We start from the raw sequence: 20,564 nt of genomic DNA on the forward strand, positions 1-20,564 counted from the left end.
GGGCCCTTTAAGGTGCTTCAGGTAGTTAACCAATCTGCTGTTAGGTTGGAGGTTCCTACCTCCTGGAAGATTAATCCGGTGTTTCATGTTTCTCTGTTGAAAAGAGCTTATGTGTCGGATGGAGACGCCTCTGCCACTGTTCCTCCGTTGGTGGAGGACGGGGAATACGAAATTTCCCGCATCCTAAATTCTAGACGGTATAGAGGGAGTTTGCAGTATCTCGTCGCTTGGAAGGCTTTCGGACCCGAGGATAACTCATGGGTGAGGGCGGATGATGTTTCTGCTTCCAGACTTGTCAGAGCGTTTCACAAGAGGTTTCCTGATAAGCCTGGGCCTAGGGGATCCGGAGGATCCTCATAGAAGAGGGGGTACTGTTAGAACTCTCCTGTTAGGTTTTTTCTATCTTGCTGGTCACATGACCTTTTTTGCCTATTTAATCCTGCTCCGCCCTCCTGGCCTTGCTGGACTTCATAGTAATTTCTACTCTTAAGTTAGTTTGGTGCTTAGTTACCTTTCTCAGTCAGTTTATCTAGGTCTTCGGACCTTTATGTTCTTTGTTGTGTGTTTGTCTTTTACTGCTACAATTTTTGCTAGGAGGTGTCCAACTTTATCCCAGTCCCTAGATCTTGTAGGGATCCCTCCCTTGCATCTATAGGTCTTCGTACAGACTAGCCGAGGACTTTAGCGGGTCTGATCGCAGGATCAGGTTCCCCGTTACATCGTAGGGATCTAGCTTAGTTCTATTGTAGGGACAGATCTCCTTTCTTTCCTTAGTGCTTGTAGCAGATCATAACAGTGGCCATTATACTATTTGGAGGGCTAGGTGGGGGCCATTATACTATTAGAAGGGGTATGTGGGGGCCATCTTACTGTGTGGTTGCCATTATACTGTTTGGAGGGCTAGGTGGGGGACCATCATACTGTGTGTGGGCCTTTATATTGTTCGTAGGGCTGTATCGGGCCATTATACTGTGATATTGTGTGTAATTGTCTGAACTAATACAATTTCATAATATTTATCCCATACAGTGAATGCCAAAAGGAACAAAAAATATATATATTTTTAGTCCTTTCGACTGGACTGAATCATTGGGCATAAATATGGGGCAAGGACTCCATGGGTATACATAATCATTGCTGCTGACAACTCTCATCATCATCTCATTACATAAACATGACTTCTTTTATCAGATATTATAGATTAATGGAGCAGAAGAGATTTGAACCTTAACCCCTTTTAATAGGTATTGGCTGCATCAACCACATCCCCATCCGGACCGAACAGTATGGAAAATGGGAGGTGGACCGGACAGTGTTAGAAGCGGATGAGTACACTTTATATCATTCTGGAGAGTTTATTAAAAAAAATGTTATGTAATAATTTTTAATAATTAGTTTCCTTGAGAGACACGGGGTTTTCCCAGTGAATTATTTATATGTATATCGGCTTATGAAATAGGAAGTTATTAATTGTATTTGCATGTCAACGAGCCTTTTAAATACAGATCCTGACTGATAACCAGAGGAGAGATCACAGGAACCAGGGTCCATCCGTGTCTGCATCATCATGAAGATGTTACTGAGCATCTGGGCAATATCCATCTGCATTACCACTGGTGAGCGGCTATATACTATGTTGTGCGTTTTCTCATGAATACAACCTCAGGATTCCCTCTGTGAACCACTGTAGTGCATATGGACCTATTAGGAAGTTTTTCTTCTCAGGAACCTCATTATGAGCCCCCAAAGATGAGACATATTCATATACCCAATTGGCATCTACTGACATTACAAGGGGTTCCCTAAGGAGCACCCTCCATGAGACAGAGACAAGAGCGGATCTGTAGGAGAGTCTACTTAGTCATCCTTGTATTAATGAATGTGATAACGCTTTATAGTTCAGTGACCAATTTAGTCTTGGCCTCTTCCAGCAAAATTACTTTTTTTTCTGGGAAGCTTCAGCAATTATCAACCTACACATCAAGAGAAAAATAGGTCCACCACTAGCGAACCCCATATATGCCACCTTTTCCACTCTAAAAAATGTAGACGTGGCTCAGATAAAGTTGTTCTAGAAGTGCAATATACCAAATCTGTTTTGGGGTACCTCTTACCAAGACCCCTATTACCTCTATGGTTCATACCCCATGGGCGTATGGTGACGATGCTCCTCACCATCACCCACTGATCAAACAGCGACCAACTCAGAAGTCACAATAGATGAAAGAAGAATAGACTTAAATCCCAACACCTGACCACACCATCGACAACTTTAAGCTTCAACTTCTTGCTCCCAAATTTTTGACTTAAAGTTGTGGAGAAACAGAGACATAAAGGAGTTGTCCTATCTACGACACGTATGGCATATAGATCAGCCATGTCACCTTCTTGACCACATACAACGGGGGGTCCCAACGATAACTAAATCTTATTCAAATGCCACAAATGGGAGGAGTGATTTATGTAACTTTCATATTTATTACTTTACCTTGGAAATCTGATCTTTCCTGTTTGCTCCTGTCTATAATCTGTAGAAATAAATCATCCACATTCAAAATAACCATCATGACGTCTCTCGTTCGGTTTATCTATCATCCTACGTAAAACCAAAAATCGCGAGTAAACCCCAAATTTCTGCCAAGTAGAAAAAAACTAGCTTCTTCAGGAGAAAGTTAATCTCTTGATAAAATACTACAGGAAAGGAAGAATGCTATCCAAAAATAGAGACTCCATCGCACGGTAATAGATGAGACATGTTCTGATTATTTTGCTCTGCAAGAAATTGAAGGCAGGTGGCGAAATAACAAGGTCCAATTCAGGGTATGCTGCATTTTGATTTTTGTCTGATCCCAATTCTCTATTTTTTAGGTCATGCGCTCTCGTGCATAGAGTGCTCAACTTCGTCTTCTACTACATGCACAGGAAACAACGTGACTTGTCCTTCCGGCTTTGTCTGTAAATCTTTTTACAGTGGAGGTAGACGAGGTGAGTCATGGAATAAAATAGTCTTTTGTCGTTTTTCAATTCCATGAATTTTCTGTTCTACTTTAAAGGATATGTGTTGCAGAACATTTTTGGAATATGCGGTTAAGGTATTCCCTACTATCTCTTGGTAATAATTCAGAATCTCTGCACTCACAATAAAACCACGGTGCATGAAAGTCTCATATAACGCAAATTGTTTCAAAGAGAATGGGCTGGAGGGGGCTGGACATACCATTGGGGCAACTTGTGCAGCCACTCATGGGGACCAAAGAGGTAAGGGGACCCACTTGCTCCTCCAAAGCTGGTGGAATTGTGCGTTATGATAAGCTATAGGAATGCAAAGGGCCCATATTATTAGGCTTACCTGGTGAGGTAGATCGTCCAAGCCCAGTTGGCTTGGCCCACAGGCCACGGACAGGTGAAGCACATGGGAGACAGAGAGCAGAGGTATTGTAGACCACAGGCAGACAGGAGACTGAGAAATTGGAAGCCACACACAGCCAGAAGACATCTTGGAGTCCGCAGACAGGTTGCATAGATACTGAAGGCCACAGGCAGACAGGAGACTGAGGGACTGGAAGCCACATGCAGCCAGGAGATGACTTGGAGACTGCAGACTGGCTGCAGAGATACTGAAGGCCACAGGCAGACAGAAGACTGAGGGACTGGAAGACACACGCAGCCAGGAGACATCTTGGAGACAGCAGAAAGGTTGCATAGATACTGAAGGCCACAAGCAGACAGGAGACTGAGGCAATGGAAGCTACACAGAGCAAGAAGATGACTTGGAGACCGCAGACAGGTCGCATAGATTCTGAAGGCCACAGGCAGACAGGAAGCTGAGGGACTGGAAGCTACACAAAGCCAGGAGTCGACTTGGAGACCGCAGACAGGTTACAGAGATACTGAAGGCCACAGGCAGACAGAAGACTGAGGGACTGGAAGCCACACAAAGCCAGGAGACATCTTAGAGACCGCAGACAGGTTGCATAGATACTGAAGGCCACAGGCAGACAGGAGACTGAGGGACTGGAAGCCACACGAAGCCAGGACTTGACTTGGAGACTGCAGACAGGTTGCAGAGATACTGAAGGCCACAGGCAGACAGGAAGCTGAGGGACTGGAAGCCACACAAAGCCAGGAAACATCTTGGAGACCGCAGACAGGTCGCATAGATACTGAAGGCCACAGGCAGAGAGGAGACTGAGGGACTAGAAGCCACACAAAGCCAGGAGTTGACTTGGAGACCGCAGACAGGTTGCAGAGATACTGAAGGCCACAGGCAAACAGGAGACTGAGGGACTGGAAGCCACACAAAGCCAGGAGACATCTTGGAGACCGCAAACAGGTTGCGTAGATACTGAAGGCCACAGGCAGACAGGAGACTGAGGGACTTGAAGCTACATGCAGCCAGGAGACAGCTTGGAGACCGCAGACAGGTTGCAGAAATACTGAAGGCCACAGGCTGCCAGGACACAGGAACACTAAAGTCTTAATAACAAGACACAGGTGTGTGTCTTGGTGAGCCTTATATAAGTCCAGGAAGATGATGGGATCACGCCGGGATATCTGCAAAGCTTGATGTGAAGCACAACTGAGTAGAGATGAGCGTTGTTCTACTCGAACTGTTCGCCAATCTCAAATTCGAGCTGTTTTGGGCGGTGTTCGAGCCGGTCGGCGAACACGAACAATTTGAGAAAAATTCGGCTGTTCGAGGTTATGTTCGATAACTGTTCGTGCACCAAAATCATAACTGGATTTTTTCTCAGTAATGATGAAAATTAATGTTAATACGCAGTTTGAGTGTACAGCGGGGCGGGGGGAGGGGCAGGGGATGGATCTCTGCAGGAACAATGAAGATCTCCATTTTTTTTTCTCTTTCCCGCATTTGCAGTGGGGAGGTGCAATCTGTCAGCCTATCAGCAGCGCACACACGGAGCGAAGTGCTTTTTTTCACACAAGCAAGGGCATGTGTGATTGGCAGTGTATGTCACATGTCCTTGCCCTATAAGACCAAGCCATTTTCCCCGTCGCCACCATTTTCTCACTGCTGCAGCTGCGTGTTAGACGGCACCGCTGTTGCTGTGTGCGCTATACCTTGTTAATTTCAAGCCAATTTTCGCACAAATATACAGATAGCTTGGGAGTAGGGAATAGTTGTGATTGCAGTCCTTTTAAGGACTAGGTTACAGCATTTCCTACGACTTTTATCAGGCAGGTCTGTGCTCTTAAATAGATAGATTGTGGGAGTAAAGACTAATTGTAATTGGAGTCCTTTTCAGGACTAGGTTACATCAGTTCCTATCAGTTTTTGCCGGGCAGGTCTGTGCCAGTGCTGTGCAAGTTTTTTTCACAGCATTTGGCTGAATCTACCAAAGCTAATCCTTTTTGGCCTATTGCAGAGTGTGTTAGTCAGTGGAGTAGCCTATCTGTGTTGCAAGATATACCACCTGTGTATAGAATACCAATTTTTTTACTGCACCTAGTGAAGTAAAATCTTTTGGGCATAGCATCATTCTATTAGTCCATCTATACTGACCTCCATCAGGTTGCAAACTGAATATAATTTTTTTCTGCATCTAGCTCTGAAAAAATATTTGGGCTTCTAGCAGTGTGTGGGACTTGGTCTATTAGTCCATCTATACTGACCTCCATCAGGTTGCAAATTAAAAATAATTTTTTTCTTCATTTAGCTCTGAAAAAATATTTGGGCTTCTAGCAGTGTGTGGGACTTGTTCTATTAGTCCTTCTATACTGACCTCCAGCAGGTTGCAAATTGAATATAATTTTTTTCTGCATCTAGCTCTGAAAAAATATTTGGGCTTCTAGCGGTGTGTGGGACTTGGTCTATTAGTCCATCTATACTGACCTCCATCAGGTTGCAAATTAAAAATAATTTTTTTCTTCATTTAGCTCTGAAAAAATATTTGGGCTTCTAGCAGTGTGTGGGACTTGTTCTATTAGTCCTTCTATACTGACCTCCAGCAGGTTGCAAATTGAATATAATTTTTTTCTGCATCTAGCTCTGAAAAAATATTTGGGCTTCTAGCGGTGTGTGGGACTTGGTCTATTAGTCCATCTATACTGACCTCCATCAGGTTGCAAATTAAAAATAATTTTTTTCTGCATCTAGCTCTGAAAAAATATTTGGGCTTCTAGCAGTGTGTGGGACTTGGTCTATTAGTCCATCTATACTGACCTCCATCAGGTTGCAAATTAAAAATAATTTTTTTCTTCATTTATCTCTGAAAAAATATTTGGGCTTCTAGCAGCGTGTGGGACTTGTTCTATTAGTCCATCTATACTGACCTCCATCAGGTTGCAAATTAAAAATAATTTTTTTCTGCATCTAGCTCTGAAAAAATATTTGGGCTTCTAGCAGTGTGTGGGACTTGGTCTATTAGTCCATCTATACTGACCTCCATCAGGTTGCAAATTAAAAATAATTTTTTTCTGCATCTAGCTCTGAAAAAATATTTGGGCTTCTAGCAGTGTGTGGGACTTGGTCTATTAGTCCATCTATACTGACCTCCATCAGGTTGCAAATTGAATAAAAAAAATTTCTGCATCTAGCTCTGAAAAAATATTTGGGCTTCTAGTGGTGTGTGGGACTTGGTCTATTAGTCCATCTATACTGACCTCCATCAGGTTGCAAATTAAAAATAATTTTTTTCTGCATCTAGCTCTGAAAAAATATTTGGGCTTCTAGCAGTGTGTGGGACTTGGTCTATTAGTCCATCTATACTGACCTCCATCAGGTTGCAAATTAAAAATAATTTTTTTCTGCATCTAGCTCTGAAAAAATATTTGGGCTTCTAGCAGTGTGTGGGACTTGGTCTATTAGTCCATCTATACTGACCTCCATCAGGTTGCAAATTAAAAATAATTTTTTTCTTCATTTAGCTCTGAAAAAATATTTGGGCTTCTAGCAGTGTGTGGGACTTGTTCTATTAGTCCTTCTATACTGACCTCCAGCAGGTTGCAAATTGAATATAATTTTTTTCTGCATCTAGCTCTGAAAAAATATTTGGGCTTCTAGCGGTGTGTGGGACTTGGTCTATTAGTCCATCTATACTGACCTCCATCAGGTTGCAAATTAAAAATAATTTTTTTCTGCATCTAGCTCTGAAAAAATATTTGGGCTTCTAGCGGTGTGTGGGACTTGGTCTATTAGTCCATCTATACTGACCTCCATCAGGTTGCAAATTAAAAATAATTTTTTTCTGCATCTAGCTCTGAAAAAATATTTGGGCTTCTAGCAGTGTGTGGGACTTGGTCTATTAGTCCATCTATACTGACCTCCATCAGGTTGCAAATTGAATAAAAAAAATTTCTGCATCTAGCTCTGAAAAAATATTTGGGCTTCTAGCGGTGTGTGGGACTTGGTCTATTAGTCCATCTATACTGACCTCCATCAGGTTGCAAATTAAAAATAATTTTTTTCTGCATCTAACCCAGCCAATAGTTTTGGCCTAATACCACAGTTTGGCCACTCAGCTCTGCTCGGTTACCATCCATTGTTTTTTTGTGCAAACAACTCCAGAGTTGTGAATTAGTTAACCACCAAAATGAGTGGAAAAAGGCCTGCTGCTGGTGGAAAGGGGAATAGGCGTGTTGGGAAGGGGAAAAAAGGTTGTGTCCGTGGGGTAGGTGCAGAAGAAAGACCATCTTCCAGCCAAACTAAAATGTCTACTTCTTTTAGCGGACAATGTGATAAGATCCCTTTCTTACGGCCACGCCAATCGCTACAAATTCCAGATGAGGCACAAAAACAGCAGGTGCTTCAACGGATATCAAGTGCTCCTTTAAGTGGGCTCTCCTCCACATCAACTTCAACATCACAAATACTCCAGTCCTCAAAGGTGTCACCCAAATCGCACTTGCTTCCTCACAGCTCCCAAATCTCCAGCTGCCCGTCTGAGTATGAGGTAGAACAGATGGTTGAGTCTGCAGAGCTGTTTACTCATACTATAGCCTGGGAATCAGAGGTCGACTCCAGCGCTTCTGTGAATCCAGACGAGGAAATGATCTGCACTGATGCCCAGAATCTTTATGAGTCGGATCCAGGACCAGACGCAGAAGGTTCTGACCATAATGTAGACCCTCATTCCTAAACTGTAACTCCTGTTGGTGGAGACAATGAGGAAGACGATGATAAGACTCAAATACCTGATTGGAGCGACAACTTTAGTTTTTTGTCAGGGCAGGAACAGGTTGGCTCTGAGGACGACGGGTGTGATAACGCACAGGGTGATGATGATGAGGTCGGAGATCCCACTTACTGTCAACCCACAGTCAGCCAAGAGATGAGGTCAGCAGAGGAGGTGGAGGAAGATGCTAGTGACGACGAGGTCAGGTTGCGCCTTCCTGGACAGAGACGTAGTACTGGAAGCACGTCAACAACTGCATCCTCAAACACAACTCTGCCTCTCACCACAAGTCGTGGTGGCTCTTCAGGTCGCATGGGTGCTAAGGCTTGCATAGCCTGGGCATTTTTTCAGATCGATAAAGATGACCCAACTCGTGTTATCTGTAACATTTGTCAGCAAAAGCTAAGTAGAGGCCAAAAAATACATAGTTTGAGTACTTCATGCATGAACCGGCACATGGACATGAAGCATAAGTTGCAGTGGGAAGCTCAGTGTGCTACAATGCGGTCTAGCCGGCCGGGCCAACCACCGTCTGCCATATCTTGTGCATCCGCGGCCTCTTCATCCTCTGTGACTGGGGGGACAGCAGTCACACCTGTTTTGGGGCGCAGACCTGCCACCTCTTTACCCGCAACAGCCAGCGTGATTGGCAGGTCATCATTTTCTTTGGAGGTGGTAACACCAGCTGGTCTTGAGCGCTGTCCGACATCGATAGCACCACCTTTGGATCAAGGCAACCTAACATGTCCGCCTGCATCTTCCTCACAGACCGGCAGTTTGCCGGGGACACCCTTATCAACCCCGTCTAAGCACAATAGCCAGCCCTCGGTCCCTCAGATGTGGACAAGTAAAAGACCATTTCCTCCTAGCCATGAGAAAGCTAAGAGGTTGAATTTCACCATCTGCAAGCTCTTGGCTACAGAAATGCTGCCTTTCCGCCTGGTGGACACAGAGGATTTTCGAGACCTTATGTCCGTCGCAGTGCCCCAGTACCAGATGCCCAGTCGGCACTACTTCTCAAAGAAAGGTGTGCCTGCGCTCCACCAGCATGTCGCACACAACATCACCGCTTCTTTGAGAAACTCTGTGTGTGACAGGGTGCATTTCACCACAGACACTTGGACGAGTAGGCATGGACAGGGGCGTTACATGTCGCTGACTGGGCACTGGGTAACTATGGTGACAGCAGGACAAGGGGCTGCTGTCCAAGTCTTGCCGTCCCCACGAGTTGTGCGTCAATCCTCTTTATGTCATTTTTCCTCCACTGCTTCTGCCTCCTCAACCTCCTCTCGGTCTTCCACCTGCACCCAAAGCCTGTCTGGTCATGCCACAAGATTTCTAACTGCGCAGAAGGGATCCTGCACACCTCCTTACTATGCTGGCAGTAGGGCTCAACGTCATCAGGCGGTTTTTACATTGAAATGTCTGGGAAATGTGAGTCACACAGCTGAGGAGTTGTGGTCAGCTCTGGAGAACCAATTTCATGAATGGTTGTCTCCACTGGACCTGAAACCAGGGAAGGCCGTGTGCGACAATGCTGCAAACCTGGGTGCGGCCCTTCGCCGGGGCAATGTCACACACGTGCCTTGTATGGCTCACGTGTTGAACCTGGTTGTCCAGCAATTTTTAGCCCACTATCCCAGACTAGATGGCCTTCTGCAGAGGGCACGGTCGCTGTGTGCTCACTTCCGCCGTTCGCATCCCGCAGCTCAGCGACTTACATCTCTACAGAAGTCGTTGGGCCTGCCACTTCACCGGCTAAAATGCGATGTGCCTACCCGGTGGAATTCAACTCTGCACATGTTGCAGCGACTGTGGCAGCACCGACAAGCCCTGGTGCAATACGTTCTGACGTATAGCCTGGGCCAACGAGATTCAGAGGTGGGGCAAATCACGCTGGAGGAGTGGTCTCAGATCAGGGACCTATGCACCCTTCTGCACAGTTTTGAAATGGCGACGAAGATGTTTAGTGCTGACGATGCCATTATCAGCATGACTATTCCGGTGATTTACATGCTGGAGCACATGTTAAACAGAATTCGGAGTCAGGTGGTGGCACAAGAGGAGGTGGAGGAAGTAGAGGAGGAGGAGTTGTATGCGGAAGGGCTAACTTCTGCAAGGTCCAGACGGTCGGCAGCACCAGGGCGGCAGGCATGTGAGGGTGGGGGAGATGATTTTACCAGGGCGCATGGTAGCAGCCAAACTAGTGAGGAAGGTGCAGGAGCCCAGGAAGAAGTGGAGGACGAACTGATGGAAGACTCATCAGATGAGGGAGACCTTGATCACATTTCTGTTGTGCGAGGTTGGGGGGAGAGGACAGAGGAAGGAAGCATGATTGTTACCTCGCCACCAACACAACAGGGACTTGGTGCTCCTGGATGCGCAACACACATGAGTGCCTTCTTGCTGCACTACCTGCAACATGACCCTCGAATTGTGAGAATTAGAAATAATGCTGACTACTGGGTTGCCACACTGTTAGATCCCCGGTACAAAAGTAAATTTGCAGAAATTATTCCTGCCATAGAAAGGGATGCACGCATGCAGGAGTATCAGCAGAGACTGTTGCAGAATCTTACATGTGCTTTTCCACAAAACACCAGTGGTTCACGTAGTGAATCTCACAGTTCCAACTTGCCAACCGTGGTCTGTATGGAATTGTTCAATAAAGGGCCCAAAATTAAGATAACATAGATGGGAGAGGTCTCTATGAATAGGAATTCCTAAGTATTTGATACCCTGTGAGGGCCAGGCAAAGGGAAAGTTGGACTGGATGGAATCCTATATGGATTTAGGGAGGGAGACATCGAGGGCCTCAGACTTCGCTGCATTGATTTTAAAATTTTACCATGTAACAAAGTGATCTATTTCAGCCATAACAGCAGGGATGGATATATGTGATTGAGTGATATATACTAGGACATCATCAGCAAATAGAGAGCACTTGTACTCGGTGCCTCCCACCTCAATCCACCTAATATTGGGGTTATGGCGAATTGATGAGAGCAGGTGCTCCGTCACTAGGATGTATAAGAGAGGGGACAGAGGACATCCCTGCCTTGTCCCATTGGTGATTGTGAAAGGTGATGAAAATGTTCTGACGCACCCCCTGGGCCTTGGGACACCCGGAGCCGGACCCTTTTTGGTGGATGCTGGTGGTTGTAGTCTTCGTGGCGGCGATCCGGTTCCGTGGCTCAGGGCGGTCAAACCAGTGGCGGAACTATTTATGTGGTTTTGATGTTTAAATGTCCGACTACGCCACCCGTGGATTGCGGTCAGAGTGAACCGCCGCTACAGGGCAGACCGCTAAGGCTGGTGTTGTGGGTGCAGCAGAGCGTAGCATAACTCCCCACTGGAGGAGTATAGCCTCAGGGCAGTGTATGCGGAGGATGGGGGTGATGGTGCAGGGCAGCAGCAGTAACGACACGGAGTCAGTGATGCAGTTCAGGGCCTTTACTCACAGTTCTTATTATCCAGACCACGTCTGCAGGTAACGGCTGCCCACGTCGTACTGTGCTCACCAGGTGAGGGGCTCAGACAACTCCCAGATAACTTTGGAGCGCTTCACAGGACCCCCTTTGTGTGTCCTTTGTCTGGCCTTTCTTACCAACACTTCTGTCCGGCTGCCTCGGGCCTCCTCTTGGTAAACTTGGCGCCAGTTTCCCTGACCCTATGTGGTGCCTTCCTAGCGGGTGGAGCAAGGGGCTGCGCCACATAAAATGTCAGAGCCTCCGGTTTCTAGCTGAGGGTCGTTTCCTGCCTCCACTAGTTCGGGGACCGGTCTCCCCCTTTGGCCTGACCCCTCCACGCAGGTGGATTCGGGCGTGCGGTGGCGACTCGCCCGTCCGCACCCCTGGGATCCCTTCATTCCTCGTTCCTGGAGCCTTCTCCGCTCCTCTTCCTTCCTTCTCCCTCTTGCAGGCCTGGGCCTCTGTTACTAGGCCCGCCTCCGGAGCAGAGCTCATGCAGAGCCCCTGCTCCCTGCCACTTCTGCTCAGACTTCTCTGCACTGAACTAAGATGGTGCCCACCTTTTATACTCCCTTCTCAATGCACCCAGGAACTGCTTCCTCCCTGCTCCTGCACTGCAGGGTTCCCCTTCCTCAGTGTTCCCTCCCCCCACTCCAACCAGGGACAGGGACTGTCGTGCCCATCTCAGGGGCATATTGGTCGCCCTGCCCCACGGCAATGTGGTGTAATGCATGCAGGTGTCGGGTCCTGATCCACACTCCATCCTTATCTGAGAGTGAGATATCACACCTCTGGGTGAGGTGCAATACGTCTGTAGCAACCGAGCCCTCGGTGCTACAGTTCCATTTATCTTCAGCCTAGGTGACGTATTGTGATACAGGGCCGTGATTTTGGCTATAAAAGGGTCCCCTAGACCCCTACCCCAAGCTTTTTAAGAGAATCATATATGGCGTGCCAGGAGACTCTATGGAATGCTTTCTCAGCATCCAACGAGAGTATCTACTTACAAATTTTTAACTGCATCTAGCCCAGGAAATACTTTGTGCCTAGTAGCAGTGTCTGCTAGTCAGCGGATTATCCCGGCTGTTAAGCAAGCTACACCACCTGTAGTTTGGACACTTAATTTTTTCAAAGGAAATGCTTCGGGACCACGGGATACTTAGTGAAGAGCATCAGGAGGCACCCCAAGGCATAGGGGCTGGGACTGGCACTAGGATGCCTTGCGGTGGACAGCCAAGCTCGATCCTTATAAAAGCTTTTTAACTGCAGCAGCTTTAGTGGACGCTACTGGAGCTGGAATTACGCGGCTGCTGGCATGAGACTTGCCCTCCAATAGATCCTTGTAAATGGATTTAAAGTGTATTCATTCAAATTAGAGGGACAATTTAAATTAAAAAGCTTAGAGCTGCCTCCACCATAGGGGGGCTCTCTCGACCCACCAGCGGACAGGCACCAGTATTGGGAGAGGGGTGCTGGCCGTCAGGGTTCACCGCGGCTCTGGCACAAACCCGGCGACACGGAGGTGGCACGGGCAGGAGCGGACTGGCCGTCTCGGCTTCTCACTTTTTGGATTTTAGAAGGGCATGACATGCCTATATCTGTGTCTCCCCCTCCTTTTACTCCTCCACCTCTTTTCTTTTCGCATGACTATATGTACTTGTCACTTTTCCATGTGTTAGCTGTGTCTTCTGAGCAGTTTGTCAGCTTTTGGACACCTTTGAAGGTGTTTTCTATGTGTTTCTATGTGTTTTTGTTTGCCTGCCATTGGTTTTAACGGTGTTCGAAGGTGTTCGACGAACAGTTCGACGAACAGTTCGGCGAACACACGGGTGTTCGACGAACCGAACCGAACTCGAACACTACGGGGGTGGCTCAACACTACAACTGAGTTTTGCGGACCAGAGTTCGGGAAGCAAAGCCCAGATACGGCCCAGGTGCGTAACACATATACTGTTCCTTCACAGGGGCCCTCTTCTGCCTGTGTCACAGATATACTATTATTAATACACACATTTTGGTGAAATCAATGAAAAATAATAATTTTGATCTATATGAAATATAAGGAAAACATTTTTCTAGATTAAACCATTGCACATGATATTCTTTGAACACATAAGTAATACATTGCACTACCTATGTAGTGCAGTGCATCATCCAGCCTATGAATGTTATATGAACAGGAAGCTCATTAGATCCCAGGATCTTCTAGGCATTAGAATATGGCAGAGATGAAGGCCAGTGTTTGGACTTCCGCCAATCATAGCTGATCAACAGAGATTAAGGAAATCAGAACTATTTTGGTTGCCCTTTCACAATAGAGATTTTCTTGCCTTCATTTTTCTTCCTTAATTCCAGACACTTGAGACTTTTTTTCCTTCAGTAAATAATTAGCTTTGTGTCCATTTTCAGGTGAATCCACATTTTTGAAAGAAACCACCAGATCATGTGCACATCCAAGTGGCTGTAACATGAAGACGAGTATGTCCATAAACGAGATAAGATTCAATATGGCATCTTCTTGTTGTGATACGGACAACTGTTCGCCTTCTATTCCTGAGTGTAAGTCACTTCATTTTCTTCATTCTTTCTATTTGATTTACATTTATATATCGATGATATAGGAATGGAGATGTCTGTAATGGAAATTAATGGAGAGCTTCAAAATTATCATATCATCACATCAATGTTCCTATGCAAATGAAAGAGTCAAAACGTCTCTGATGTGTGCAGCATTTTTGTGCCTCTGAACTGCCCAGTCCTCTTTACGCCCTCACACAGTAATAACCATCATTTATGCCCTACACTTTCATAGTGCCCTCTTTGGGTGGCACACAGTAATAATGTCCCCTGCGTAGTACTGATGTCCCCTTAGTGCCCTCAAATCGAAGCATGGATGGCCATAAAGTGTCCACCCCAGTAAAAATGTCCCCTTAGTGCCCTTCAAACAGTAGTGATGCCCTGCTAGTGCCCCCTCGCAGTGGTAGTGCCCCCTATTACATGCCTAAACAGTAAGGATCCCCCTTCAAAATGCCACCTTGCAAAGTAAAGATGCGTCCTTAGCCAATGTTTAGAGTTCCACTCACTCATCCCACACAGTATGAAGTTACTTAGTGCCTCCCCACACAAGAATAGTGTCCCTAAAAATAACAAAAGGATGACGCTCTACTCCCATAATGTGTTCACCATAGCTGAGGATGCCGGCAAAGTGGAAAACAGAACTAGTGGTGGGTTTCCTAGGACATCACATGGAATGTAGGACTGTCCCACTGTATCTAGAACAGTTCGGAGACCTGCTGATGACAGATCTGCTTTAAAGGATTGGACCAATATTGACCAGCCTACTTACATAAAAAGTTCCCCCAGTGATGACCTGATCACAGAGGGTTGGTTAGTGGTAAACCATCGACGATCAGTTGTTACCACTAAAGGAAGCTTCTGACAAGTGCACGTGAAATGTAAATGGCCAAAAAAAAAGACGATGGGTCACCATGTAATTGGTGGTTATGCTGAGACTGAAAGCTTTCGAAACAAAGGGATCCCCATTGTTGAAGCCGCCATTATAAAACCCATATACCACTGAGAACACTTGTCCATGAATCTACAGAATTCAATGAATCGGGAGAAATGTAATGGGTACTAATAAATTTTAAGGTGGGTGCCAAATCTTAGAGTGTTTTTACTTTATGTTTTGCCATTGGACAACTCTCGGTAGACTGAGATATTCTATGCAGAATCATACCATAAAAAATGTATACTGGTCACATTTGTCCTTTTTTCAGTGGAGTCCTATGGTCAAATGGTGGCATCAATTAGAGCGTCTCATCAGAAGAAGGCTCCATCATGAGGATAGTCCATCAATATTGCAATTTCAGAAAATCCCTTTATTGATCTGTATGCTTAAAACCATTCACTATAGTTTTTGATTTTTATTTTTACCATTCTCTTCCATGATAGTATCACCCATCAGCTCTGTGCCCAACGGTGTGACATGTCCATCCTTCATGGCCATCGGCGCCAATTTGATTCAATCTTCAGGACCGATGACCTGCACAGGAGATCAGAATCAGTGCGCCATCATGGAAGGTAACTCTTTTGTATTTTTTATCAGGACAATTTCTTCTTTTTTGTGTTGTCTATTATTTTGTTATTTAAAAAACAAAAATGCAAATTTTGAACCTAAAAAGTGGGATTTTCCCTAGTGGTTCCTCTTTCAAAGTAGACAATGGCAAAGCAGATGAAAATCAAACAGTTCAGTTCAGTTTTAAAGGGAATTTATCAGCAAGTTTTTGCTATGTAATCTGAGAGCTGCATGGTGTAGGGGAAGAGACCCTGATTCCAGCAATGTGACACTTACTGGACTGCTTGGTACAGTTTTGATAAAATCCCTGTTTTCTCTGCTGTAGATATAGCAGTGCTCAAATACTGAGCCCTGTGTAACCCCGCTCTCTCCCCTGATTGGCAGCTTCCTGTGTACACTGTCAGCAGGCTGCCAATCGGTGATAGGGGCGTGGCTATACAGATTAGCAGGACTGCCTGGTAGGAGACACCTAGTCCAGCAGTGATAATTTCCTGCGGTGAAAACACTGATTGTATTGAAACTACAGCAAGCTGCTGAGTAATTGACACATCCCTGTAATCAGGGTCTCTGCCCCTACATTATGCTGCTCAAAGATTACGTAGCAAACACCTTAATGGCTTTGCTTCTACGTTGCAAACATTATCTGAAGCTAATAACACCAAGTAAAAGCTTAGTCCTCTATCTTGGGCTCCTGTTCAATCCACAAGAGCCACACTAACACCTATACTCACCTCTGGTGTCAGCGCCGTTCCAGGGGTATAGGCACTGGCTCTCCCAGGGCTAATGTAGGATTGTTATGTCACATGATTACTGCAGCCGCTAAGAGTATTGCAACACAGAGACCCGCCAACTCTCAGCGCTGCAATGCACGCCGCCAGCCAATTAGAGACTGGCAGCTGACGTCAATGTGCTAGTCATGGGGGACATGTGGCAGTGACATCATGCGCTGTCCATCCCTTGCATGCTGAAGTCATTTGCCAGCTTTTGCTCTGGCTATCGAAGAAGACGCCGTACGTCGTGGGAGCGGAGGAAGGTAATAAAAATCGTTTCGGTTTCGGGTTTTTTTGCATTTGTTGGAGAAGAGTCTCAGAATAGGGACATTATTATGGGAAGGGGCTCAGAATGGAGGACATTATACCAGGATGGGGGACTTTATACCACGAAAGGGAGACATTATACCAGGAAGGGGCCCAGGATGAAGGATGCTACACTAGAAAAAGGCCCAGTATACCTAGTGGGGGCCAAGGTAGGGGGACATTAAACCTGGAAGGGGTCAAGGATGGGGGACATTCTACAGGGATTTGGGACATTACACCAAGAAGGGGCCTTGGATAGGGAATACTATTATCAGAAGAGACCCAGGATGGGGGTCATTATACCAGGAAAATAACCAGGATGGAGGACATTATACCTGGAAGGGGCCAAAAATGGGAGACATAACCAGGAAGGGGCCTAGGATGCGGAACATTATATCAGGATGAGGCACAGAATGGAAAACATTATTAAAGGAATGTGTCCAGGATGGGGGACATTATTTCAGAAAGGGGCCAGGATCGGGGACATTATTACAGGATTGGAGACATTGTTACATGGCTGGGCGAACATGTATGTCTTCACAGTATCTAGAACGCTACAGGGTCCATAGATCTGATGAACATGCAGGTGTGAGCCCGCATCCAAATTTTGCTCCGGGCCCATCTGTCTCTAGTTACGCCATTGGTTATACCACCAATATTTCCAAAGTCAAACCTGGTCAATGGCTTTCAGATCACTACACTATTTCCATATGAAACAGGATCCAGGTCAGTATTGCGTTATATAGTATATGTGATTAAATAATTCAAGTTCTCCTGGGGAAACCAATAAAAAAAAAGATTTTAAAAGTATATAAAAAATAATAAAAGGTAAGAATCGACCCCCTTTTTCCCAACACAAAAATAAAGACATTAAAAACAAAAGTTTATATTGCATCGTCACATCCGAAAAAGTCAGATCTAAAAATATATAATATTAATATAATATTACATAATATACAATAAATAATATAATATTAATAAACCCATACGGTAAACGGCTTAACTGAACAGAGTTGAAACATCAGCATATGCACCAGAACTTTTGGTTAAGGAATCTACCCCAGAATACGCAATAAAGAGCTGTTAAAACATTGTATGGTCCTAAAATGGTAACATTAAAACCATCAGCTCCGCACAATCAACGTAAAAAAAAAGGTACGAATCTGAGAAAACAGTGACACAAATCAAAATTTTTTATTTTTGCAAATTTTTGAAATTTTTTAAATCACTAAAATCTAACAAAAAAAACAATCTATACAGGTTTGATATCACCGTGACCTGTAGAATCATGTTGCCAAGTAAATCCATGACTGTATAATTGGCCTATAATTTGGTCATCGATATCAGATCAAAGTAAGTCCGACACCCGGCACCTCCACCAATCAGCTGTTAGCAGATCCCGCTGCTGCCGAATGTATACAGATTTGGAAACGCCATAGCTCCCTACACCGTGTAGTGGTCATTCTCAGGTACTGCAATTCAGTAAAGTAAAGTGGAGTCAAAAATAGGATTTTGTAGGAAACATGTTAACTGTGAAGAACTTATAGTACTTAGATAATTCTCAATGGAACTTTATGTACTAACAGAACTATTACATCTCTGCAGGAAATGGTGAATTTGTGGCACTCTTTCGGGGGTGCGCAACAAAGAGTTTCTGTGATGTTGGCAGCCAGACAGACACGTCATCCATACTTAGAATTCGTTGCCACAATGGCGATATAAGCATCCACAGAGCCGTCCTTACTCCAGTCGTTGTGAGTCTTCTACTGGTGAAATGGCTTTTCTAGAGGCTTCAGAGGAGCGGGCGTCGAATGCTGATGTTCCCCTACAATGTCAGATCTTTCCATATTCCAATAAACCTGGTACCAAATACTGAAATGCTTAAGTAATGAAGATACTGCATCTTCCACTGCTTCTCATGCTCTTCCAGTTGGACTGTTGGTTTGATGTTTCGTTTGCTTGCGATCAGGGTTGGACTGGCTCACCCGAGAACCGGAGAATCCTCCGGTGGGCCCTGGCTTCTCCTTCAGGAGAGTTCATAGTGCAACCCTTGCAGCTGCTATGGGTCTCTTGAGTGAGGGAGAAAGGTGGGCCCTCAGAATCAAATCCTCTGGTGGGCCCAATGTTCTTCAGTCTGACACTGCTTCTCATGCTCTTCCAGTTGGACTATTGGTTTGATGTTTCGCGTGCTTGGAATCACCTTTGTATCTAGAAGTTTCCTTTGCTGAATGATTTACAATAAAACGTCATATATTTTCATATTAATTCTGTTTTTCATGTTGAATGGATCCCGACGACGTATGAAGAACCTACGATCAAAGACGAATGTAATAGGTCATGACTTTACAAGCATGCCACGACTAAAACATACAGACGAGAGCATAGCAAGGAAGAAAACCATAGCGTGTCTGTGGGTTTGTAATGGTTTAAAAAATTGTGAAAAATTGAATGCACTCAAATAGTTTTTTGCTAAAAAAAAAACAAAAAAACAACTTCCTATCAAAAATGGAGACCATCAAAACTTTATTATAGCAAAACATAACACAAATATAAAAACTTCAAAGGTTTGTGGGGTGGTGCATGGGTACGCATCACATGGCTAGACCATACATAAATGATACATAATTAGAATGGTAAGTTGCATAATTTTATAAATAAAATTAATCTATTATTCAGTCTAGCCATACAAGGTCATGAATCTGGATCTGAAAATGTCAGCAGGTTTAAATAGAAGGGTACGACTGATAAACAATTTAGAAAAAATAAATCCTACTCAATGATGTGAATAGACATTGATGTTTCATAAAAAATACATTTCTTTATTAATACATAAGGATAAAATATTTTTATAGGAACAATACAAGAGGGGACAAAAAATCCTACACAGGAAAATGCATATCATAAGTATCATACAACTTGATAAAGCCACCTGGCGAAACGTGCATTGGAGTTCCTGGGTGTCCTTACTTGGTAATTTATTAACCTAAACTACAAGTGCTTCTCACTAAATTAGAATATCGTCAAAAAGTTCATTTATTTCAGTTCTTCAATACAAAAAGTGAAACTCATATATTATATAGTCATTACAGAGTGATCTATTTCAAGTGTTTATCTCTGTTAATGTTGATGATTATGGCTTACAGCCAATGAAAACACAAAAGTCATTATCTCAGTAAATTAGAATAATTAACAAAAAAACACCTGCAAAGGCTTCCTAAGTGTTTAAAAAGGTCCCTTAGTCTGTTTCAGTAGGCTCCACAATCATGGGGAAGACTGCTGACTTGATAGATGTCCAGAAGGCAGTTATCGACACACTCCACAAGGAGGGTAAGCCACAAAAGAAGCTGGCTGTTCACAGAGTGCTGTATCCAAATATATTAATGGAAAGTTGAGTGGAAGGAAAAAGTGTGGTAGAAAAAGGTGCACAAGCAACCGGGATAACCGCAGCCTTGAAAGGATTGTTAAGAGAAGGCCATTCAAAAATTTGGGGGAGATTCACAAGGAGTGGACTGCTGCTGGAGTTATTGCTTCAAGAGCCACCACACACAAACGTATCCAGGACATGGGCTACAAGTGTCGCATTCCTTGTGTCAAGCCACTCATGACCAATAGACAGCGCCAGAAGCATCTTACCTGGGCCAAGGAGAAAAAGACCTGGACTGTTGCTCAGTGGTCCAAGGTGTTTTCAGATGAAAGTAAATTTTGCATTTCATTTGGAAATCAAGGCCCCAGAGTCTGAAGGAAGAGTGGAGAGGCCACAATCCAAGCTGCTGGAGGTCTAGTGTGAAGTTTCCACAATCAGTGA

The 20,564-nt window shown here is 44.7% G+C and overlaps 1 protein-coding gene across 1 annotated transcript; it reads left to right on the forward strand.

Moving 5' to 3' along the window:
• The first annotated feature begins 1,459 nt into the window (after nucleotides 1–1,459).
• LOC141172030 (uncharacterized) lies at nucleotides 1,460–19,024 on the forward strand. The gene is made up of 5 exons (XM_073655809.1): nucleotides 1,460–1,616; nucleotides 2,869–2,985; nucleotides 14,015–14,164; nucleotides 15,560–15,688; nucleotides 18,365–19,024. Exons 1-5 carry the CDS (start codon nucleotides 1,568–1,570, stop codon nucleotides 18,544–18,546), a joined length of 627 nt encoding a protein of 208 aa, XP_073511910.1. The 5' UTR covers nucleotides 1,460–1,567; the 3' UTR covers nucleotides 18,547–19,024.
• The last annotated feature ends 1,540 nt before the right edge of the window (nucleotides 19,025–20,564 follow it).

This window comes from Phyllobates terribilis, unplaced genomic scaffold, assembly GCF_046119375.1.
Source record: "Phyllobates terribilis strain yellow unplaced genomic scaffold, ASM4611937v1 Scaffold_12__6_contigs__length_324123572, whole genome shotgun sequence".
NCBI classification, from domain to species: Eukaryota; Metazoa; Chordata; class Amphibia; order Anura; family Dendrobatidae; genus Phyllobates; species Phyllobates terribilis.